We start from the raw sequence: 23977 nt of genomic DNA, 5'->3' as shown, positions 1-23977 counted from the left end.
ACAATTTTATATATTTGTATTAATTAGAATAACATTGGATCTTCTCAAAAATTGGCACATGAAACACACAAATTAAACAATCAAACCCACAGAGGACAATAATTCCAATGTACATACATTGTGCCTCATTATTGGAATTAATTTTGTTTCAAAATTAATGTGTTTTCTGATGGACAAATATTTACTGATTATGACATAAAGGTATTATTTGAATTAAATAATGATCAATAGCTATAAAGGGAAGAGGAGCAAATACAAATGGAAGGAGTTAAAGTTCTGAATATTATTTGAATTGTTATATCAAGAACTGCTTTTTAAGCATATGGATGATTAAGATTAACTGGCGAACTTAATCCACACCACATCCACACACTTTTAATTTCACATGAAAATTCATGATATCTAAATATGTCATGAATGCTCTCCTGTTACTCATCATAACAGAGAGTAAAAGGTACATCATAAATATCTCATGTTCCTTATGGGGTAGGGGGGGGGGGGCAGATAGAGTTCCTTAACTTCTACACCAATTTTAATAATATTTATTTCATAAGAAAGTTTAAAATGTTAATTTAGATATGTTGATAAAAATCATCTATGTCTCTCTGCCCATCGTTTTTGGCAGTTTCCAGTGTCAATAACTGGACTGATTTCATCAATTAATTTTATCACTTACCAAGGATAGCTAATCAATCAAAATGCTTCTTTGTTTACAGTGTGCAAGTAATGTTTATAATATTACTTTCTTTTGTTGTAATTAATCAAGTAGATTGATACAATTAAATAATATAATGATTGAATAGTCAACACTACCAGGATGATGAAAGTGTAAAGATAAATTATTCATCTTTAACTCAACAAAATTAAAGAGATATAAAAAATATTTATACATTTCTTTTTTAAAAACTTTATTTTACTTCTTTCCCTCTTATACATACAAATAATTAGTGAAATATAACTATTTTTAAAATAAAAAAAAAATGCTAAATAATTAATCAGATTTTTCTTTTGATAATTTCCTCAAAATCACTGACATTTTTTGCAACAGTGTTAGTCATTTTAGAAAATAATAAAAGATCCAATTAAAATAATAATTGGATTTTGGGACAAATATAATTGGAAAATATATTTTGATAATTTCCTCACTGTCAATGGAATTTTTTAATATCAGTGTTAGACATATAAGAAAATTATGAAAAAAAATTTAAATCATTATAATAGGAAGATTACTTTAAAACAAGTTAAATGTACCTGAAATATTTTTTTTTTCCTTTGGAAAAATTATAAACATGTGTTAAATATTGGATTTATAGAAAAAAAAAAATTCTTTTACAACGACACTATGAACACAAAAGTCTCATGAAATAGTCTTAATATATTAAAAATTGTTAAATTGGTATTAAAAATTTCTGAACAGTTTTATGTACAGGAATTGTGAGATGCAAAATTGAAATTCATGAAAATGATCTGTGGAAAACATTTTGTCTCTTTTCCACACAAGTCCAGTTATTTATTTAGGTTTCGTTTCTTGATCTGTGACAGTCTTTATGGAAATTGAACCAGGAGGAGGATCTTTCTGATCGAAATCATAAATAAAAGATGATGCAACTGCAATAAGTGAGCCATCAGGACTAAATGCCAAAGCAGATATATGTGTAGGATAACGGTGGAATTGGCAAAGTCGTTTCTTGTTAAAACCATCCCATACATTGACTTGACCATCAGAGCCTCCAGTTGCAAAAGTATTGTAGCCATTATGAAAAGCAATACAGTTCACAGGATATATTAATTCAACACCACTGGATTCTTTAATACGATGACATTTAAAAGCATATTTCTTCTTTTGTGCCTCAGGGCTGGGATCTAAGTACTCAACAGCAACTCGACCTAAAATAAAAATGTTAAAAAATGAAAGAATTCTGCATAATATAGCCATTTTTGATAGATTATTTCGCTTGTTTAAGTTAATTTATATTTTGAAGCAAATTAAAATATTTCATGAATGTGTCATACTCCTCTATAAATTTCTATTGTTAGCTACTGTCAGTATTAATCCCTAAATTTGCATACCAGTCAGCAAAAAGATGGCAAATCAACATATTCTAAAAATATGACCATTTTTAATATTAAGTAAACATAAATTCTTTATTTACATATTTATGCAATAATCCACCCAAAAAAATGCTACTTTTTCTCATGAGCTAATTAATATACCTCAAAATTTTCTGATGTCCTGATAAATTGATATGTAAAAGTGCATTTAATTTTTGCTTATACAAAAGACCATCTTTACATTAAAATTTGTTATTAGCTGGATTTTTTTCAAAATAGGTTACAATTCAAATGTCAAATTCAAAGTCTTCACATTAAATTAGCTTTAAACATATAAAACACTGCTATTTCAAAGAAGCTAATGATGAATTTCAACATTAAATATAACAAATAAACTTCAATTCGTTTGGTATTTTTTACATATCTGCTGATTTAATTGATTAAGCACAACAATTTTTGTTTTAAATGAAATTGCAACAAAACTTACATAAAAGATTTATATTTTTCCAAATTTAATGCAATTTTTTTAATCATATTAATAATTTTTTTAAATTCCAAATTGCAATTTTTTTAAACAATATATATTAATAATAATATTTATTAATTTATATTACTGTTCATATTTTAATCATTGAATATTCTTTATATCCTTATATTCTTTATTTCAAAACTCATAAAAAATTCTCATAAAATTTTTTACTACTTACAATTATAAATATTTTGACATGCTTCTTTTTATATCAATATGTTACAAATTTTCATTCTTTAATAGATGTATGAAATATTTGTAAATGTATGAAATATATACTTAAAATACTAGGTTAAAAAAAAAGAGTTAATCCACTTGGCAGCTTTTACTTTTTTATTTTGATAGCAAAATTGCAAATAATTCAAGTGCTATATTCACAATAAAAAAATGAATTTGCCACTGATTATGGGTAAGGTCCAACAGTAAGAAATCATAAAACACATAGAGACACAAACAAAGGCACTCTTTGGTAAGGAGGACTGTTATAGTCTTTTCTATATTGTCAAGTTAGCCTGTCTTATACTAAAGAGGTGAACATCTTTCAAAAGCTAATTCTACTTTAGTACTGATATCACCAAAATACATAAGCAACCAATATATTATATTTTAGACTTTCATTGCAATACAAAAAAGTGATTACTATCATCAGCTGACACAAACTACCAGTAATTCCTCATAAAGTATAATCTGATAACCAGTAAATTAATTCCAATATTCCTGTTCTTTGAATGGGGGACTGATTTATTGTGGATGTAAATCTAAGCATATCATTCAATGTAAGGTACCAGGAATGAATATTAGACAAAAATAAGCCCCAAAACTCCCAGACAATACAAATCACCATATTTCAGCAAACTTACTAATCAACTGGAACATCACAAAAGAAAACAATTGTGGAAATTACACAATTATCTATAGAAGATATATCAATAATATTTAAGCCTTATACATAAGCAACATGTTTTTTTTTTTTTTTTTTTTCAAATTTCAAAACAAGATCAAAATAAATCATCAGTCTAGTAATGCATACCTGCCAACCTTGCTTATTCAGTGATAAATAGCATTTCTTATGCATATATTAAATTTGATGTAGTAACAACAAATTATTGAAGATATTTTTAAAGAATTTATATTAATTAAAACAAATATTTTCAAATCTTATACAAGAAACAGACATTTATTACTGACAAAATGAATATATATGAAACAATTTTAACCTTATTCAAGATTAAATAGACATTTATTATTGACTAAATACATACATTATATATATACATGAAATATTTTTTTAAAAAAATCATATAACACAATTTTGTTAACCAAACAACTTCTTTTACTTTTTGAAATTCATCATTGCTCAGTTTAATATCATAAAAAAACATAAACATACATTTTCGTAATAAGGAAAGACTTCCGTGTTTTTTGAATTCATGCTGAAACAAGATTTTGTTCCCCATCTGAAATCACACTAAAAATTCTTTCATTGTCAGTATTGCTGTGATTTTGGAAAAAACTTAAAGTTTGTAGAAAGTAACTTTTTTTTTTTTTGTAGTTTTTTGAATACATTCGTTTTTTTTGAGGTTTCCCTAGGTTTTTCATCATATATCCATAATTTTATAGTTTTCATCTAATTTTTAATACTGAAATTCTGTAGCTGTTGGTGGATATCCCTAATGGCACAAATATATTAAGAAATTAAATACTTATGTTTATACCATTTCTTTATAAATATGCATAAAAAGCTAATGAAGTAAAAATAATAAAATAGTGTAATGGTTTTTCATACCAAAAATCAGAAAACCTAATAAAAAAATAATAAGGAATTTTTATCATCATTAACTCAAACTAATAAACATATTTTTTTTATAAAAAATATAAAATTAAAATACATAAAAAATAATTTATAGCAGAATTTTTTGTTTGACAGGTTTATCAGGCTGTAAAACAAAAACAGGAATCATAAATTTCAAGTATTTATGCTTCTCATTTTTCTTTTGGAATATTCCAAAATATATTAAAAACAGTCATTTGAGAAAAATCATCAATTCTAAAAATACCATTAAAATTACACATAATGAGCAATATCCAAGATATAATAAAATTCCAATATAAGTAAACCTATTACATAATGAAGCTACTTCAGTTTCTGTTCCACATTAAATATATCATTGTATAATGAGTTAAAAGTAAAAATTATTTTTATATTAATTTATGAAACATACAAAATTAATAAACTAAGGCCAAAATGACAAATTACCTTCTATGGAACTAACAACATATCCCTGCTTATTTGGAAAAGCACGTATACATCTGGTCTGATATTTCAGACTTGATTCTCTAAGTTGTTCAACATAATTCATAGCTCTCAGATCATAAACTAAAATTCGCCTTCCCGCCGTACCTACAATGAGTTTTTCACCACATATGGCCATTGTATACACCTACAAAAGAAAAATTAAAATTTTAAAAAATGTTGTACGTAAATTCTAAATATGAAAATAAACAAATACAAACTTCAGTAAGCTACTGATTACTCTCAAAGACAAAACATATTATAATGGAACTAATACAATAATACAAAACAGAACTTTTTAAACTACAAGTCCTACACCATGAAACATTGCATACATGAATTTGAGAGTCTTATAAATTTGTCAGTTTCTTCAAATACAGTATTAGAAAAAAATGTCACAAGACACTGACACGAAACTTAATTGAAATTTTAAAAATAATTTTATTTAAGGAATAGTTGAGTTTCTTGTTTAATTTTTCTATTCAAAGGTCAAAAAGCTATTTCTTCATAAAAGCACAGGGGGGATTTTCAAATCTAATATGGTCTTCAAATAGAAAATAAGAAGCCCTGCTAAAATATATATACTATTTGCCCATCTAAACAGATTGTCATCATGTAAAAATACATCTTATTGTTCATTCTTTAACTCTGTCGCACTAACTTTTATTATTTTGTAGCGGTATCTTTTCTTTACATAATGTTTGTGCATGTTCAAATCAAAACTAATCGTTCAAATCAGATGTTACAAAAAAAAATTCCAATGACAAATAGAAAACCTTGAAAGAAAATATTAGCAATAATCTCTAACTAGTTCATGAAATAAAATTATAACAAATCAACATGGATATAATATATGTGGATAAATTGTTTATGATCCCATACCTAATTTTCAATCATGTTTAGTTTTTAAGTGCTTTATTTTTATCTTTATATTTTTATATTAATTTCTTTTGCTTATTATAGCTCTCACTACATGTCTTATTTCATGTTTTTATTTAAATATGCTGTAATATTAACCAGAAATAAATTTCTTATTAATGTATTTTGCTTGTATATTATTATAGTAAGAGTAAAGTTTTCAAATTTGAAAAATTCTTGGCCACACAAAGCTGTAGATTTTTGTTTATAGATAATTTTCTTTTCATTTAATTGCTAAAATAAAGTTATACTGTTAGTCTAAAATTTCATTCTTTACTAAGTAATGGTGGGAGGATAAGAACCCTCGAGTTTGCTTACTTCATCAACCCTCCAATGCATTGACATCATTCTTTAATTTATTGTCCACAGAAGCTTCTTCATGACTTAAAATCATTTATAAGTTTCAAATCAATGAATTTTGTAATATGCATTTTTGCAACGTTAAATTGCATTGAATTGTTAAGTTGTCTTTGTTTACTATTTATGTGTAACACAAATATGTAAATTTAATGGCTACGATATCATAACGAATTATGGTTGCCAAAGTGTCAGATTTAGTCACATGAACTTAACTACCGCCTTACAAGATTTTTAATTTTGAACAATAAATGCAGGGATGTTATCATTTGCTAGGTTTTATACTTCACTTATTACAAGTTTGAAATAAATTATTTTTTATAGCAAGACAGAATATTTATTTAATAGCAATAATGATCACTACTTAATATTTCCAACATTATCTGAGTCAACTGTTTTGCTCTCTTTCGTCACTTGAAAGATAACAATCTTTCCTGCTATTTGCATCATCTATCTTTATTCGTATACCAATAAATCAGTTAATTTTAACATTTGAAGAAAATTATCTTAGTTATTTAATACTAAAATAGAAGTTGGAACTTGTGTATCAAATAATGGCACACCAAATAGGTGCTGATATTTTTTAACTTTATCTTGCTTTATAGATTTTGCTGAGTTTTTCTACTGCAGATTATTAAAAAGTTTCAAATAAATGATTGTTTTCATATTTCATTTAAAATAATTTTTAATTGGCAAGGAATTTTGAATTCTGTATTTGGTACAATAGGTGAGTGTATACTTTGCTGGTATTTAATGCAAAATAATTAATGCTGGTATTTAACTATAAATGTAGAAAAAGTCAATCTTTAACACATTTTCCAAGAAACATAAACAAATAAGACTTAAGAGAAATATTTAAAAAAAATGTTTGACATATATAGGGTAGTCATCATTAAAATATAGTTATAATATAGAACTCAATTATAAAGAAAGCTAAACGCTATGACATTTCATATAATACGCAATGCCATTTCATATAATACTAGACCATCAGAAATTGATTTCTAAAGAAAGACAAAAATAGTTATTTTAACCACTGAAGCAAAAGAAGAAAAGCAGGCTGAATTTGATGTAAAATCTAAATAATAGAACATTAGGTTCATATAATAAGTATAAGATCGAGTAATTGAACTAAATAAATAGGTAATATAAATATAGGTAAAAAAAGAAATAGAACATTTTATGTTATTAGGAATTAATGAACTGTTTAACATGGAATTAATTTTGAGCAATTAGATTCCACTTTTTATATTTGATTGAATTTGCATACATTGACAGTTCACTAATTGATTATCATTCAAAGCTTATTTCTTTACAAATCTATAATCTTTTACAAATTTAATTTGCAAAAGATGTTTCTTTTAAATGTGCATAATTATTCTGAAAATAATACTATTGATTGCAGAATGTATCATGTCTCTGTTTTTTTATCTAATGTGAAACGTTGTATGATCTTTTAATTTGGATAAATTCATATTTACAGTCCTACAAATTTCAAAGGGATTCAAATCAGTTGAACAAAAAATTTGCATGGCTTCTATTCACACAACTTTTGACACAAAAGTTTTTAATTAACTGTTAAAAAAACAATATAAATAAAATTCTTTTAAATGGTTCATCAAATATTAATCATTCATTGAAAACATTCCTTTTTCCTATTATTCCTTTATTTTGCAGATGCAGAGTTAAGCACTGATAGTGTTATATTTTAATCGGGCTTTATACAGTTCATTACAACCAAATGTAATAAATTCTCAAATCATTTTATTTATGCCCTTTAATTGCTAAATGGAAAATTAGTATTTTTTAAATTGATAAAAAAAAATTAGCAAGAAATGAGCATGTTTACACATATGACCAATAATTATTGTATAATATACAAAATTTTTATTAGAAACATCTTCACTTTTTTGTATATGACAATATACCTACTGTAAATAGAACAAAGCTGCTATATAAAAATTTAAATCATCATTTTACAAAAATAGCTTTTTTGTAGTATGTACTCAGTAAAATTACTTATAACATATGAAAAACTCTATATTTAAATAGATATAAAATTATTATTTAACAAATAATTTTATTGGCCAGTTTTTAAATTCTTTAAGTATATAATCTAATAATAAGTTAATATAAAGTTCTTCAAAAAAAAAAAAAAAACTTACTATTTGAGAATTTTACAGCAGGAAGCAATGAATACAAACAATTTACAAAACTTATTCCATCAGAACTTTTACTTTACCTTATCAGGAACACGATAAGTATTTGGAGTTTCAGGAGCTCTGATATCCCACAATTTAACTGTCTGATCCCAACTTCCAGTGATAACAGCATGGATATCAGGGCAATATTCGACACATTTAATGGCAGCATCATGAGAACCCACTTTTTTCCCCTGATCTAAAATTTAATTTAAATAAAATCTTCATTAAATACTTATGTAAACTGTCGAGTGGAGAATATTTTTAAAACATTATTTTAAAATATCAAAATAAACACAACTGTTCAGTAGCCTGAACTAAAAACACATTTCATTAAATTTATTCTACTCATATAAAAATGAGAAAAATATTTTATCAGTGATTAAAAATTATGTATGTTAATAATAATTTTAAAAAAAAACATTTTATTATTTTTACTTGTATTACCCACTTTCAAGACATTACAATTATTTTTTCTAAAATAATATTTCGAAACAAAAATTACTGCACTCTAAAATACAAGGATTCCACAGCATGTTGACAACAACTTATTTCATAAGAATTCCCTTTTAACACTAATTTTTACATTTTGCTATTCATAATAATTTTTGGAGAATTATATTTAATTACTTTGAAAAATATCTTATGAATAAAATTCCTATGAGGACTTACATATATTGAATGCTAACATCTACTGACATTTACATTAGATATACATTAAGTTATTATGAAAGATGACTAACTATAAATTTGGCATCTTAAAAACCATAAATTAAGTACCTTCATTAGAATAAATGTTAATAAATATTTCCAAAAATAAATAATTTGCAATAATAAGCACAAATTTAAAAATGACTAAGTTATCAATACAAATAATCAAATCAGATATAGGTTAATTTACAAGAGAGCTTCAAAAAGTAATGCAAACTATTCTTACGTTCATAACCATTGAAATCAAAGGTCATCAGCTGACCACTTAGATCTCCACTCCAAGCATAAAGTTGATCCTAAAAAGAAGCAAAGGAAATATGCGTATGCATAAAAATAAATATGTATAATGAATGCAAACAATATGAAAAATTATTAATGCATCTACAACACTACAAAAAAATTCTTACATAATTTAATCTTATAATTAGATTATATCATTAATAAAATAACATAATCTTAAGATTAGAAAGAAATATATTAAAGTATTGCCTATCATTCCTAGTTTTCAATTCATTTCCCCAAAATATATAAATGGAGAAAAATATTTAGAACAATGTCGAACATTTTTATGATTTGACAAATACTAGTTTTCATAAACAGGCATTTTTTTTACTTATAAAAAAAAGTGTTTTTGCATGTATATCTGCAGTGTCCAGACAAATCTATTACATTTAGAGCTATGAAATTTCGCTCAAATGTACTTGTAATATCAATTCATTACACCTAAGTCCATTTTTTAGAATATTTAATACAGAAAAAAATTTTATTCAATATTTTGTATTTGTTTTAGTAATTTTTAAAGCATTATTTCTAACGATTGTAGAAGGGGGGAAAATCAATGCATCATCAAAGAAAAGAAAAATTGTCATTATAAAGATTTTTTTTTTTTTTTTTTTTGTATTTTAAATATAATTTTTTGTATTTTCAGAAAGTTTTTAAAAAATTGTTATTTTTCTGAAAAAAATTTTCAAGATTAAAATTTTTGAATTCAACATTTTAATTATATGGTTTTCAAATTTTTAAAGGCATTTAATTGGATGCCCCTCTCTAATTTAAAACCAGAACAGTCTGCATGTATTTTTTAAAATGAATTAAAAAAAATTTCTAATGAATTTAAAATTTTTCATTACAGATCTGCAGAGAAAGAGAAATTCCCTTTCTTTGCTATTAACAGCTTATCAAAGATAACAGAGCAACTGAAGTATAAATACAAATGATGAGTCATGGATTCCTTACAGAGACATATTCAAAGGATATAGCATACCATCTTGGTCTTGATTGAGCAGTTTGATGCATAACAATAAGTAAACATAACTAACTTTGATAATAGAAATAAATTTAATTATAAAACATAGGTTGTATGCAAAGTAGCAATAAATAGTTCTCTTACAACAAAATAAATATTAAACATGTAGCTGATTGACATTTGAAAAAAAAAACTTTTTTTATTAAAATGAGAATGAGAGTGAGTTAAATGAGAATATTCCCACTACAAACTAATAAATAAACCTTTAAAAAAAAGTACCCTATTTACATAATGTGCTTAAAAGTTTAAACTGGGTTTAAAAAATAAAAAAATTTCATTTCTTATTTTCTCAGATTGATTTTGGATTCGGATAAATTTCATAGAATTATGTTTATATAAGTGTATAGATCTGTTTGGAACTATTTAACATTTAATTCAATTTTCTTCTTTTAACAGAAGATTATGATTATAAATTTTATATTGGTTTGTATATATATTTTTTTTTTTTTTCAGAAATAACTTTTTACTAGTATAGTAACTTTAATCATTCTGTTAGATTACTTTAGTTCAAAATCATTTATATTACTTCCAGAAATAACTATAAGCAATGCCCAAAATTTTTGTTTCATTAACTGAATTATTAATCAATTTTACGGGAAAACTTTCAAAATTTAAAAAATTATTTTCATAAAACTAAATTCAAATTGCGTCATTTGCAACAAATGTCTTATTTCAAAATCTCCTTTAAAAAAAAAAACGGTCCATTTCCATCTATCTGTTCTGATTTTACCTGGACTTGATTATGTTGCATTGCTTTTAGCGTCACCTTTTCTTACTTCATTTTCATAATTTTATTTTATGTTACTGTTTATTTGATTGTATTGATATTTATTAGGTCAAATGAAAAAATGCTCTGGTTCTGCAAGCAGTTATAATAATAAATAATCAATGTAATTTTAAATAACAAGCTTACATCTAAGAATAAAATATGCAAAATGTAAACAATCTTGAAAGTTACGAAAAATTAATCCATTCAAAAGCATTTATTTTATTTTGCAATACAAGACCTAACTATTGTAATTTTACTCATTAATTAAGTGGTATAAAAAAATTAACAAATATTGTCAGAAGACATAAAATTTAATAAAACAAAAAAATATGCCATTAGAGCAGTAAATAATGTACTATAATTTACAAAATATTTTAAACTATTATTACTTGAAAACAGCAATCTAGCACAGGAGCATCATGATTATATTGTATACGCTTTGTATTGTTTGAAACATCGAATAAACGGACTGTACAATCCCAAGATGAAGCAAGCAAAAACTGGCTGGAAGAGGGTCCAAAATTCACTGCAGATATAAGATCTTCTGGTGCTTCTTCTAATTTGAACTCGTTAGTAGAATCAGGAAGTGTCATTCTGCTAAAACAAGTTATGATAGAGGAATTAAATATATTTTTAAAAATACTATATACTTAGTAAATTTTTCACAACAGCAATTTTATATTTCACATGATTAATCATGAAGAAGGGGAGAGACACTTAAGTAAAATTTTAGGATGTATTTTATTCGTCATTCCTTTCTGAAATATTATTCTCTTAGAAAGTACTCAATCATTACCATGCTTGAATGTTGGTACAATCATGTTTTTACTAATTTTTTTTTTTTTATATATATATAAAGGCTTTTTAAATTTCTTCCACTTTAAAACAAAAAAAGGTAATAATTATGATTTTAAGAAACTAGAAACTTATATTATTGATTTAATGTCATTATTTTTAAAAACATTATACAAGCACAAAATCTAAAAGAATGAATTTGAATTTTGGGAAAGGGGGGAATTTCAGAATTTTTAGTATAATGCCAACTAATTTCAACATAATTCCTAAAATATTTTTTTTCTCAAATTAAGAGTACTTACACAATCATTTTCTACATCTTAAGCGCATTTGCATTAAAATTTTGTGGAGATGTAAGGAATTATATTATGTGCTAATGCCAATAATTATTAAATCTGAAATGCAGTTAATACATGTTTGCATAAAGTAAAATACTAATTCATGAAAAAAAAAAAGTAAACATTGATGCTTATTAAATATCTTAACAAATCTAAATAACTATACAAGAAGATTAAATATGTGGATTTGTAGGACTCAATCAAGTTGTGCTTTGCTATAAAAATGATAACTAACAGAATCAATTATGAATAACATTAATGCATCAAATACAGTACAACTATTTCATTTTCGGATCCATCTATTATATTGTAAAAATACGAAGGAATGTTTTCCTTGAAACTTTGTGTTGTACAGATATAATATGATTCATTCTTTTGTAGCACAATAAAGAAATGAACATATATTTGCACTTCTTTCTGTTGTAAATAATTTTGGATACAATCCAACAAAATTAAAATTGGGATGTCAAGATGAAACACAAAATTTCATTTATTTAGATTGCAACACTTTTTTAATTTATCACATTTAAAATCCTATGAATACTTAGACTAATATATGGTCAACTCATTAAAGGATTTTATTTAAAAATTAGAGCAAATATATAATTTGATGATAAAACTATGCTATATTTCAACCCATCTACTTCAATGCATTTGTAAATTATTGTACATTCACAAGGATAGGCAGATATTTCATGGAAAGATTTTGTCCATAATTTAATGGAAAATTATAATCTTGGTGTAAAATTTATAAAATAAATTTCATCTTTCTAGTTTGTTGTCTTTTAAAGTTATTGTGTTTTCAAACAAACAATATTAAAAATAACTTTTTCAGACATAGAAAGGTCTAAAAAAAAGGAGATTTATTAAAAAATTGAGGATAAATGTTTTGAAAATTACAATGCCATCTCTTTCTGTACTTCATATAATAGGAAAATAGTATAGTGTGGTGTCATAAAACAATGAAAACTTAGATAGTATGTAAAATAATGTTTATCATATTATGACATAATATATGATGATTCCATTGCAGAACTCTCTCTATTCTAGCCCTAATACCATCTATCTACTATATAACAAAAAATTATCAGATTGGCGAAAAAAACCTAATATTAATCGCTAATGACAATAGATGACAATAATCAACACTACTTGTAATGACACAAAACTACAAAAAATACCAAATAATTTCAATCAAATCATGAATGTTGGTGAAATCAACATTAGTTTTGGAAAATGAGATGAAATTTTCAGGACATAAATAGAATTTTATCGAACTTTAATATAAATTCTAAACATGTTTCATAACATCTCAATAATGAACATATATATTACTTACAAATATAGAAATTTAGGCATTTACTCAATAACAATAATTATTTAACCTAAAAAATAATCAAGCAACATTTAAAGATAATGAATAACATAAAGGAATATGATAAAAATGCCAAAGTATAACTTTTTATATGCAATAAATTGCCAAATACGGTAACCTAAGTGCATATTTCAGTTATATTTTTTACTGTCTGGCATGATTTGGCAAATATTTGAAAAAAAAAACTGTACTGTGTTTTTAAGTTTTACCCAAGGAAATTGTAATTTCCTCGTGTATATACATAGATATGAGAAGTGGAACATAAAATCTTTGTAAGAATTTGAAAATATATATATATGTAACATTATTTGTTGTGAAGCATGATGCAGTTTGAAGACAGGGAAGATACTTTTAATTTCATGACGTCGTTTTATTTCATTTTGAAGAAGCAGGCATATGTACAAGCGACGAGCACACAAAACGACACAGAAAAGGAATGAGGGATAAGCTCTTGCACATTTTATCCCTTCACGCCGAGCGTATGAAAGTTAGACTTTTAGCAGATTCCGTGATTTAATAAAGCTTCTCTTGAATTAATTAAGTAGAGAAAGTGGAATTGGATAATGAAATAAGAGAATGAACTTACTATGGGCTAAATTAAGATAAAACGTTGGAAATTAATTAAATTGAAATTAGAGTTAAAATATCATTACATATATATATATATATATTATATCAGAACAAAATTAAATTAAAATACAGATATGAATGAGACAAAAAAATGCAAAACATGGAAAGGGAAAATTGAAATTAAATAAATTATATTATCAAGATTTTCTCATTTTAAAATAAATTTTTAAACATTAAATATGATGCTGAAATAAATTTTCTTTAAACAGAACTCAGTATTTGCTCCGAAATTGTGCCAACTCATCGGTTACAGAATGTACACATATATTTTATTTCAGATTCAATTGCTTTTAGGTATGAGTCACCCTTCCCATTTTGAAGAATTAAGCAAGCAATATGATAACTATATATGTTGTGTAATATATTCAGACCTGCCTTCAACTTTTTTACTTTTGTAAACTTGCTTATCATTTACTACCACAAATAATGCTTCAATGAATAATTAAATGTTTCTATTTTTTTATTGTAGTACAGTTAAAAACTAAGCAGAATTTCTTAAAAACAAGTTTAAAATCATGCCTTTTTTAAAGATGCATTTCTCTTTGATTGGTCAAAAAAAATTAATGAATTTCAAAATCAATCTATGAGGCAAAAGAAATCAACAAATTTCAAAAAGTAAATTCAGAACAGCATGGGTCTTCAAAATTTTTTGAAGAAATGTATTCAACAAAGCTGCTAAGAAATGTTAATGTCAGTGTAGCACTTCTTTGCTGGGTATTTTGTAGGTTTTCCACCCTATCAGCACTTTTTGTAGGATTCTGTTCTCAATGATGAGTTTTTGTGATTAGTTTCTTTGAAGGGACTACTTAATTGCAGAAACATGAACTGACAAACTTTTTTCTTTTTTTTTTTCCATCTAACAAAATGTAAAATATGTTGACCTCAGGATTTAATGGATTATTTATCCATTCACAGTTCTTGCTACATTAATTTATTTTAATTAAAATCATCACTTCACAAATTATTCCAGAACTGAAAAAAAAATTGAAAACTGCTCCACTTTTCTTTAAATCATTTGTCTTTATTTCACAATTTTTTATTTTAATATCACATTAACATTCTAAGGAAATCCTACAAAATTTACTGTTCTTTTCCTGATTTTCTATGCCAATTCTATATGCCAGAGATCGTTAAGAATGGATGTCTGATGATTAGGATGATCAGAAATACTATAATCACAAATATTATCAGAGATATTGTATTGGCAAATTGAAGCCGCCATGGTGAAATATATATTGCAATGACAGAACATCTACATTGCTAAAGAGTTTCAAATCTTTTTTTACAGAAATTTCTAAACTGTTCCCCATCCAAATGAAAGATAGGCTTACAGGAGTAAATTTGTTTATTTCTAAAAATTTCTTCTTAAGAAACAAATCTTTCAAAAGTAATGCACAAATACAATGCTTTCAAATGCTAAAAGCATTATGCACATCATTTATTCCTTTTTTTTTTTTTTTTTTTTTGGCATAATTTGAAAAAGAAAAAATCCCAAGTTCAATATGCTAGTAAAGCTGTACGAGTTATTATTTTTTTTTAAGTTAAAAATTTCTCTCTAGTATCCCCAAAAATTTTTGAGCCAAAATCTGTTTTCAGCAATTAGTGAAGTCTAGTAGAGAGTAATCATAAGAAATGTAGAAATACTAATACCTTATCCATCAGTGCAGATTGTAACTTTCTCTCCATCATCAAGTTAATCTGCCTTAGATTATATTTCATTCTTTTCAGTCATACGTATCTAGCAAAACTTAGTACATTCAAACTATATAATTCATTCTAATATGCATTTTATTTTTAAACCGAAATTTTCTTTATAATCGAAATCACATTAGTATTAAAAAAATATAAAATACTACTCAAATTAAAAATTTACTGTGTCTCTTCTTGTAAATAACCATTTGTTATAGAAATAAATCAAGAATTTTAAAATGTCAAAAAGTGTTACTTCGACTTTCGTAATTCACTACTATTTCCTAATAAATTAGAACTTGCAAAGATTTCATTCGTTATTATCATAAATTTATGTCATTTATCAAAATACTGATCTAATTTAAACATGTATAAGGATTTAATTCAGTACGAAAATGTATAAACTTTACTGACCTATGACACTAAATAATAAATTTAACAATGTACTTACATTTAATGTTCTTTTTATCTCCAGAATGACTACTTACATCAGAATATGTTCCCGATAAATGAAAAAGTGAAAACGTACACAGGCTACTCCAAATAATTCTGTAAAAATACAAAATTACAATACAAAATTCAAATCCGGTCAAAACGACAACAATGTTTGAATTTCGAACTATTTCAGTTCAGTGCAAATATCATGAGCGAGAAGAATGTTGCTATTCTGCAAAAATTCAAACCAGGCGACTAGCATCATCAATAATGAAGAGTAAGAATATCACGTGATATAAACTCAAAGTATGATAGGCGAATCCACTTTTCAAAATAGAAATTTTTCGAATTCACAATCAGAATACTCAGAAACGTACACAAAATGATGGTGAGGTTGTAAAGATATAACTTTAAATCAGAATCTGTCAAAAAATACAAATGCATGGAATTAAACTGAGTATTTTCAAATGTTCGGAAATTATAAAAATCGCTTATTAATTTAATTCTATGAAGCAAAAAATTCTAAAATAGGAAAACGATATCGATGAACTGATTTAAAATATACTCCATCATGCCATCTTTCTTAAATGAAGTAAAAAATGACTTAAATATTGTGATCTACATTAACATAGGGAAAATGGTTGAAGAATAAGGGAAACGGCTAGATGCAGATTCTCAATCGATAGTATTAGTTGACATCATTGAGAAAAAAACACTCTGCTTTTGTGTCACTTTTTTTAAATGAAATGCATGAAAGGGAAATAATGTCGTATGTCAGACCTCACTCTTCCTTGATCAAGTCACTATTGTGATGATATGAGGCATCTGGGACTAGTGCTTTAGGTGTATGTAAAAATTTCTAATTATCTATGTTCTAAAAATAATATCTTAGTCACTCGAACTCTGACATCATTATAAGTTTGATTTCTGAATTGCGTAAGAAACCATTTTTTCCACAGAACCAAAATGCTGTGTCCGCAAATTCTTTTCTAAAGCTATATAAATTTAGAATACTTTCTCACGCTCACTCTTTCAAGCTTTCTGCCTTCCTACTCGGTATCTTGAACGTACTTGCCAGACAACTTATAAAATTTCGATTACTTCCTTAAAATTATGAAGAATAAAAATAGATAAAGAAGTCAAATTTCTTCAAAGAAATTTTAAATTTAAATTTATATATATATATATATATATATATATATATATATATATATAATCACTGGCTAAAAAATTTAATGCAGCTATGGAATAGGTTGCACATTTCATAACAACGGAAATATTGTAAACTAGCCGCCTTTGGCGACCAGCCGGTTCGCCAATCTTAATGTTCGTTAAAATTTTAATAATTAAATATTTTATGCAATTTCTACTTTAATAGCTTCTTCATCAAAATATTTTAAAACTTAAAATTTTGATTATCATATAATTCATTCATAATATTATAAAGGCCTTCAGTCATAACGTAATATGTATCTCTCTCATTTTCTGTTAGCACCCGTAGAATTTATGCTTTAAATTAAAGTGGAAAGAATCTATCTTCAATTAATATAATAATATTTTTTACTGAAACAAAGCATTTTTTTATAATCTGATTACTGAAAATAGAGTCACTCAGCGTTTAAACTTTATGGGCACTAAAGAATATCTTTTTAAATTTATGTAATATCTCAAGAGTTGGTCAACAAAATTTTCTTAGATTCATTATGAGCAGATCGATTCATTAACAATGTTTAAATTTAAATGCATCAAATACTAAGAAAATAAAACGAATAAACGGTTTAAAATAAACGGTTGAAAACAGGTTTTAAAAAAACTACTTAAAAAACGATGTACTTAAAACTATAAGCATATACAAATAATATATAACTTACATAAATACAATTTACTTACAAAAGCATGCCACTAACCCAAAAATAATTTAAATCATCCATTGATAACGTTGTCATGGCAACAATCAGAACAGAATGCGCATGCGTGAATTTTCTTCGCCGGTTACGTAACGCAAATACGTGATTTTTTCTACGCCAGTTGGGGTAACGCTACGCGGATTAGAAATTTTTAATTTCCTTTATTCTGTTTTATTTTAATTCAAAAGTATTTCAGAATGAATCTGAAAGATTAATTCATTAACAATGTTTAATTTTAAATGCATCAAACATTAAGAAAATAAACATAACCGATTGAAATAATCCGCCCAAAAATTTTAACCCTAGCCTCATTACTGTTGGGAGAAAAAAAAACTGAAGTCTTTCTCGTTTGGCGCTGGGGATAATGGAAGATTTTTTTGGCGGAAAAGTTGGCGGTGGGGAAAATGGAAGATTTTTTTGGCGGGACAGTTAGTTTTTAATTAATAATTAAAATTCTAATTAAAAATTCGAAAAAAGAAAACCCAGGTGCACATTTCCAACCTCCAAGGTATACATGTACCAAATTTGGTAGCTGTATGTCAAACGGTCTGGCCTGTAGAGCGCCAACACACACACACACACACACACACACACACACACACACACACACATTGAGCTTTATTATAAGTATAGATATAGATAATATTAAGAAATATCTTAAATGTTTGGAATCGGGTTGGGAATGGGAGTGCACGAGATTCATACCACTGTGAAAAGCTTTTTTAGTTTTATTTTTACGGGTTCTAAAATATTTTTGTGCAATAATTTTGTTGGAAATGGTTATTAAAAAATTCAAAATGTTATTTACTTATTTAAATTGCCAAACAACTGTTTTCAAATACACATTCCAGCACATCAAAGTATGTTTGGGCCGATTTTAGTAACTAGCTTAAAGTGTCTAAAAGAATACCAGGAGACAGACACCAACTCATCCTCTTTTATCAGTTGAAGAAAACGGGAACCGAAATTGGCACAAATATATTTTGGACGATGGGAATATCACTTGAAAGTTTCTTTTTTAGACATTCAAATTTCTTGAAATATCGGGGTTTTCTTTCGATAATTTCAAAAATTATTATCGCAAAAAATGTTTTATACCATTTTTTAATTTAATTCAAACCTATTTTATTACTTCTAAGTTTAAACTTGACACTTTTTCCTCTATTATAAATAAATTACACCTCAAATGCTTTTTAAATCAGGAATTTTACTTAGCAGTAAGGTAATAAAAATGCAGTGAGTGTTTCACTGTTCATGAATGTTGGAATTTTCTATGTGTATTTCATTTTGATCATTTGATAATTTCATGCATTAGATTTGGCATGTGATATATTTACTTTATAAACAACGGAATAAGGGAATTATTAAAATATATGAGGAATCATTTACTCAGTTAAAATATTTAAATATGAAGGATACCCTGTTAGCACACTATATCACCGTGATGTTATCTGACATTCTGAATGCCGACCAATATCGTATGGATATCGCTACATTGTTGTTGGGCATTTTGTGCTAATAGGGTAAATATTCTTAATCGATAAATCAACCACACTAATATTAATATTTAAAATAACGTTTCTCTAAAATAAATATAAAATCAAGTGTTGCGAAAAAATAGCACGAACGAAGCAAGTATAAAAATGAGATGCGAGTATCATTTTCTTCAGAACTTGTTTTTAGTAATTTAGTTTAATAGTAATCCTTATATAAAAAGAAAAAATCATGTGCAATCTTTCTTTTTATTTCATATTTTCGGGTCGTAAGTTTTGATGAATATATTTAAAAATTTACTCAACAAGGCAAATTTCGGTAAATCTATGAAATTTGGCTCTTATATAGTAAATAACCCACCGAGCGGTTAAATATTCTAAGCATTGTTTCTCAAAAATTTATCTCTCCTAAAAATTGAGTTATTTCAAGTAATGTCTATATATACAAGAAGTGTTCGGAAAAAAAAAAAAAAAAAAAGAAAAAAGAAACGAATGAATTTTCCCGCTTCTGATCGTTGGCTCATTGCCTCCCTAGCTCCTTTCTCCCTCCCCTCCCCTCCCCTCCCCTCTCCCCCACTTTCACATAAGTAAATTGTAGCTCAAATTAAATCGCATTAAATTCGCATTTCGAAATTTTATTATTTCTAGGAAAAAAATTCTTCACAAACGGTTTTAATTTTTCAAATAAATTAAAGGAAAGATTCAAGGAAGGTTTTATTTCATTATTTAATACGAGTAACTCGGAAATTGTACTTTTAAAAACAAAAAAAAAATTCAAAGATGGATAAGCCAAACCCATGTTACAAATTAATATTCTATCGATAAATTTTCAATGTGGTGAATAAATTTAAAGTGTTTAATTTAAATAAGCTATTTGAAAAGTAATAAAAAATAAAATAAGCTTGAAAATTTTTTACTAACAGCTGCGCAATGCACGCTTTCTCGCGTAAGAATCTAATTTAAGATATTTTTGTATTAAAATATGTATATTCCATAATTTAACAACAAAGACTATCGATTTTTAACTGCACAGGCAAAAAGTTTAAAGTGCGTGCACGTAATACGAAGACTTATACATAGGTTTACAAATATCCTTTCAGGAAAGGCGGCACCCAATAATAGATGAGGAATTTCGAGTCCAAAATTATACCAGAGTTTTTGACTAAATTTTCATGCAATTACCAACTGACTGGACGAAGGGTTATCGAGATATACAATGATATTAGCATTATCTAGGCTAATGCCTCTTTCTACTTTTAGCACTTTGACCATTTAAATTTCTTTGTCATTAAATAAAATACTTCAATAAACAAATACTGTTTTCCTATAATCGATTAACTCATTAAATTTCCCGACTAAAATGTAAAGATGTTGAAAAATCCCTTTTTCAAGGCTTCAACGCAATATGATGCACGCTTCACTAATTGATAAAATTGTAAATACCATAAGCGATAGGTAGATTAATTTATTAAGAATGGCAAGAGGTACAAGACGGTGATGCCTTTGAGTTTGTTTCTATATTCCATTTCACTTGCTTTTGAGAAGAGCCCCAATTGATGGCAGAACGAATGTCGGCATTACTAATGGACCGGTGTAAGAATTTGATATAGTTCAGCAACGGATTGTAAAACCCTCCTCGCTTTCGCGCATGCGTTAAGATGGGTTTAATTCGTCGAAATAGGGGCGAAAGGAAAGATGAAAGGAGATGTTTACATTTAACAATGAAGACTCGCGGTTTTCTGAGACGTAAACATTACAGATAATTATACCGGAAACGCGCTTATCGTTCCGCATCTCACCCCTTAAAGAGATGGGTCGTCTCGAAATCCGTTGACGAACTACAGTCGATTTTCCAGCTTCAGCTGTCTTTTCATTTCCTGTCAAGCCAAAGTGTCTATGAAAATGGAATACGCAAGTTCGTCAAAAGAAATGTCGTAAAACGTTGCGGATTTAAGGAGACTAAGTAATGGAACTATTTAGATATTCAAAGATTCACGAAATCGATGAACTAAATAAATTATGAATGCAAGTGAATATATTCGAGTTCAAAATTAACCTTGATTTCAGGGTCGAACACAGAATAGTGTATTTTGCAGTTATGATGCATCTTACGAGACGGTCCGAATAACAGGCATGAATAATGGCACTGAACATTAAAACTAAGCTAACCGTGTCAGACTTCGTATTTTATTCCTTTTGCGAGTTTTACGAAGTTCTAATTTCCATCCATCGAGAAGGGTTAAGAATATAATGTGCGTGAATCTATAAAAAAGCATGCTGTGCAAGAATATTCTGAAACCAAGAATACGCGATTGTTATAGCCATTAAGTCTCCCATGAGAAGAATGGCTTTATTTCGTATTAAGAATGAACAAGACCTATTGTCAGTTGTTCAAATGCCTTTGCATGGCGTCTAGATTTATCAGACGTTCTGAACATTCTGCAAGTATATGGAATTTTAGAACTCAATTTTCTTAATGTCTCAGTTATTCAAACTCGGCAACATTCCGTCTCCAGATACTGTCAAATTTTAACATTCGTTTTATAAGAATAAAATTTGCATAACATACAAACATCAGATAAGACAAATTAAGGATCTAGATACGATATAATAGGCTGAAGTTTCAGTAAAAGGATTTAGAACATAGAGGTACAATTTTTAAAGCTTTACCAACCAAGAATTGGGATTCTTTAGTAATTTGAAACGTTTTACAAATGAGAAAGAATTAGCTCGAACTATTTCCATTTCCATCCTTTGGGAAAAACAGACCGAAGATGGTACCGAAATATTTGCTTTACATTAAAAATGTTCAACAAATTGCGATACATCAAAAGATGAGATATTGATAATTTGCATTAATTATTAGAATATTCAAACAGCAATATGCAGTAACTGTTGTCGTAATTCAATCTAAACTATTTGTAATCAATTCATATGAAAAAGTTTTAAAGGCTTGCATTCGACTTAAATTTCAGCTGCATTTCGAAATTTTCTGCAAGGGAATTGAAAATATTTACTCCAATTTCTACTGCTTACAGAAGAAAGCAAGAATATATCTTCCCAGTAAGACAGTGACAGTAAAACAATTTACATTAGAATAAATAAGGACTCCAAATTAAAGAACCAGGTTTATTAAAAAATACTGCAATTTCAAGAAAATAGTTTACAATTGCTTCAAAATCCATTCTCGCATCATCAAGTACATGAAAATGAATAAAACAATTATATAAGACAAGTTTCATAAAAATCTAACTTCGTAAATTTACAGTCTAACCATAAATTGCAAGAAATCAAGCAAAAAGTCAAAGATCTCTTCAAAAATAACCGAACATAATACAAAATCTTAAGTCATAAAAAATAGTATAAAAATTGCCTTATAATTAACCTATTTAAGCAAAATATAGACAATAGCTTTTAATGATAGAAGGCAAGATCCATTTTAAAGAATTACACATGGCATAGTTCAATTACAAGATCCGAGATAACAGATCGTACATGAAGTTTAAAAATCAAGTTTTGCTATCATCAAAATATCGCCATTTAAAATACAGTATTTAAATTCGACTGTTTATTACATCCAGAATAAATTTGTTCTTTTAAGGACACATGTCAAATAAACATTAACAATTTAATATGCAAGATGCATTTTAAGCCCAAAGAAGAGTGAAACATTCATACACACAATTTAAAAGTAATTTAATAGTGGCACAAAACTGATTAACATTTTAAACATTATGCTTTATTTTAGTTCAAACAAATTTTATATTTAAAAGCTAGTTTTTTCCAACTACAAACTGTTATAACCATCCGTTCCAACACATAGAAATAGAATACATCATGCAGGATTTGAACGGAAATTTTAAGCTTACCAATGAACTTCAAAAGCTTATAAGTTGGTCTTATTTTCGTTAAATCTTATTGTTTGAGTAGACAATGAATGCTCAAATCTTGCAAATACTCTCTCGGCTATTCGAAAACTGCCTTTTACTTTAAATTTCGGAAAATTAATAAACTTAAATACTATAGATTTTGAACTAAAAATTGTATGGAATTTTCTGCATTTGTTACATTAAGAGTCTTTACTAAGTTCAATGAAGAAATAAACCCATCAGAATTACTCGTAAGAAAACGCCGATTTCAAGAATTTCAGCACTGAAAATAGGCTTTTATAACGATTAG

The 23977-nt window shown here is 26.7% G+C and overlaps 1 protein-coding gene and 1 long non-coding RNA gene across 4 annotated transcripts in view; one reads left to right on the top strand and one right to left on the bottom strand.

Moving 5' to 3' along the window:
* Window positions 1–10615, top strand: part of LOC129963942 (uncharacterized) — a 39994-nt gene extending 29379 nt beyond the window's left edge. The window contains exon 3 of the long non-coding RNA XR_008784042.1: window positions 10194–10615. This is a non-coding gene — a long non-coding RNA (uncharacterized LOC129963942). The remainder of the gene's footprint in view (window positions 1–10193) is intronic.
* Window positions 1125–16636, bottom strand: LOC129963940 (mitotic checkpoint protein BUB3-like). Of its 3 annotated transcripts, none has more exons than XM_056078551.1 (6): window positions 16452–16636; window positions 11526–11730; window positions 9288–9357; window positions 8392–8549; window positions 4839–5022; window positions 1125–1887 (listed from the first exon to the last, which is right to left on the bottom strand). In XM_056078551.1, exons 2-6 carry the CDS (start codon window positions 11727–11729, stop codon window positions 1511–1513), a joined length of 993 nt encoding a protein of 330 aa, XP_055934526.1. In that variant the 5' UTR covers window position 11730; window positions 16452–16636; the 3' UTR covers window positions 1125–1510. The 3 variants fall into 3 exon arrangements, with proteins under 3 accessions (XP_055934526.1, XP_055934525.1, XP_055934524.1); XM_056078550.1 differs by having other exon boundaries at window positions 1126–1887; window positions 11526–11733; window positions 16415–16636; XM_056078549.1 differs by having other exon boundaries at window positions 1126–1887; window positions 16415–16635.
* Between the last annotated feature and the right edge of the window lie 7341 nt (window positions 16637–23977).

The sequence above is a fragment of the Argiope bruennichi genome, chromosome 3, assembly GCF_947563725.1.
Source record: "Argiope bruennichi chromosome 3, qqArgBrue1.1, whole genome shotgun sequence".
Taxonomy (NCBI): Eukaryota; Metazoa; Arthropoda; class Arachnida; order Araneae; family Araneidae; genus Argiope; species Argiope bruennichi.
Note: the sequence above shows the minus strand (reverse complement) of the source record. Positions and strands in the feature narration are given on the sequence as shown.

Excerpts from the sequence above, each read along its gene's own strand:
- LOC129963940 (XM_056078551.1), bottom strand. The coding sequence starts at position 11,729 with ATGACACTTCCTGATTCTACTAACGAGTTCAAATTAGAAGAAGCACCA. Across the intron at positions 5,023-8,391 it reads CTTATCGTGTTCCTGATAAG|GTGTATACAATGGCCATATG; the intron begins GTAAAGTAAAAG and ends TTTCTTTTGTAG. Across the intron at positions 1,888-4,838 it reads TGTTGTTAGTTCCATAGAAG|GTCGAGTTGCTGTTGAGTAC; the intron begins GTAATTTGTCAT and ends TTTTTATTTTAG.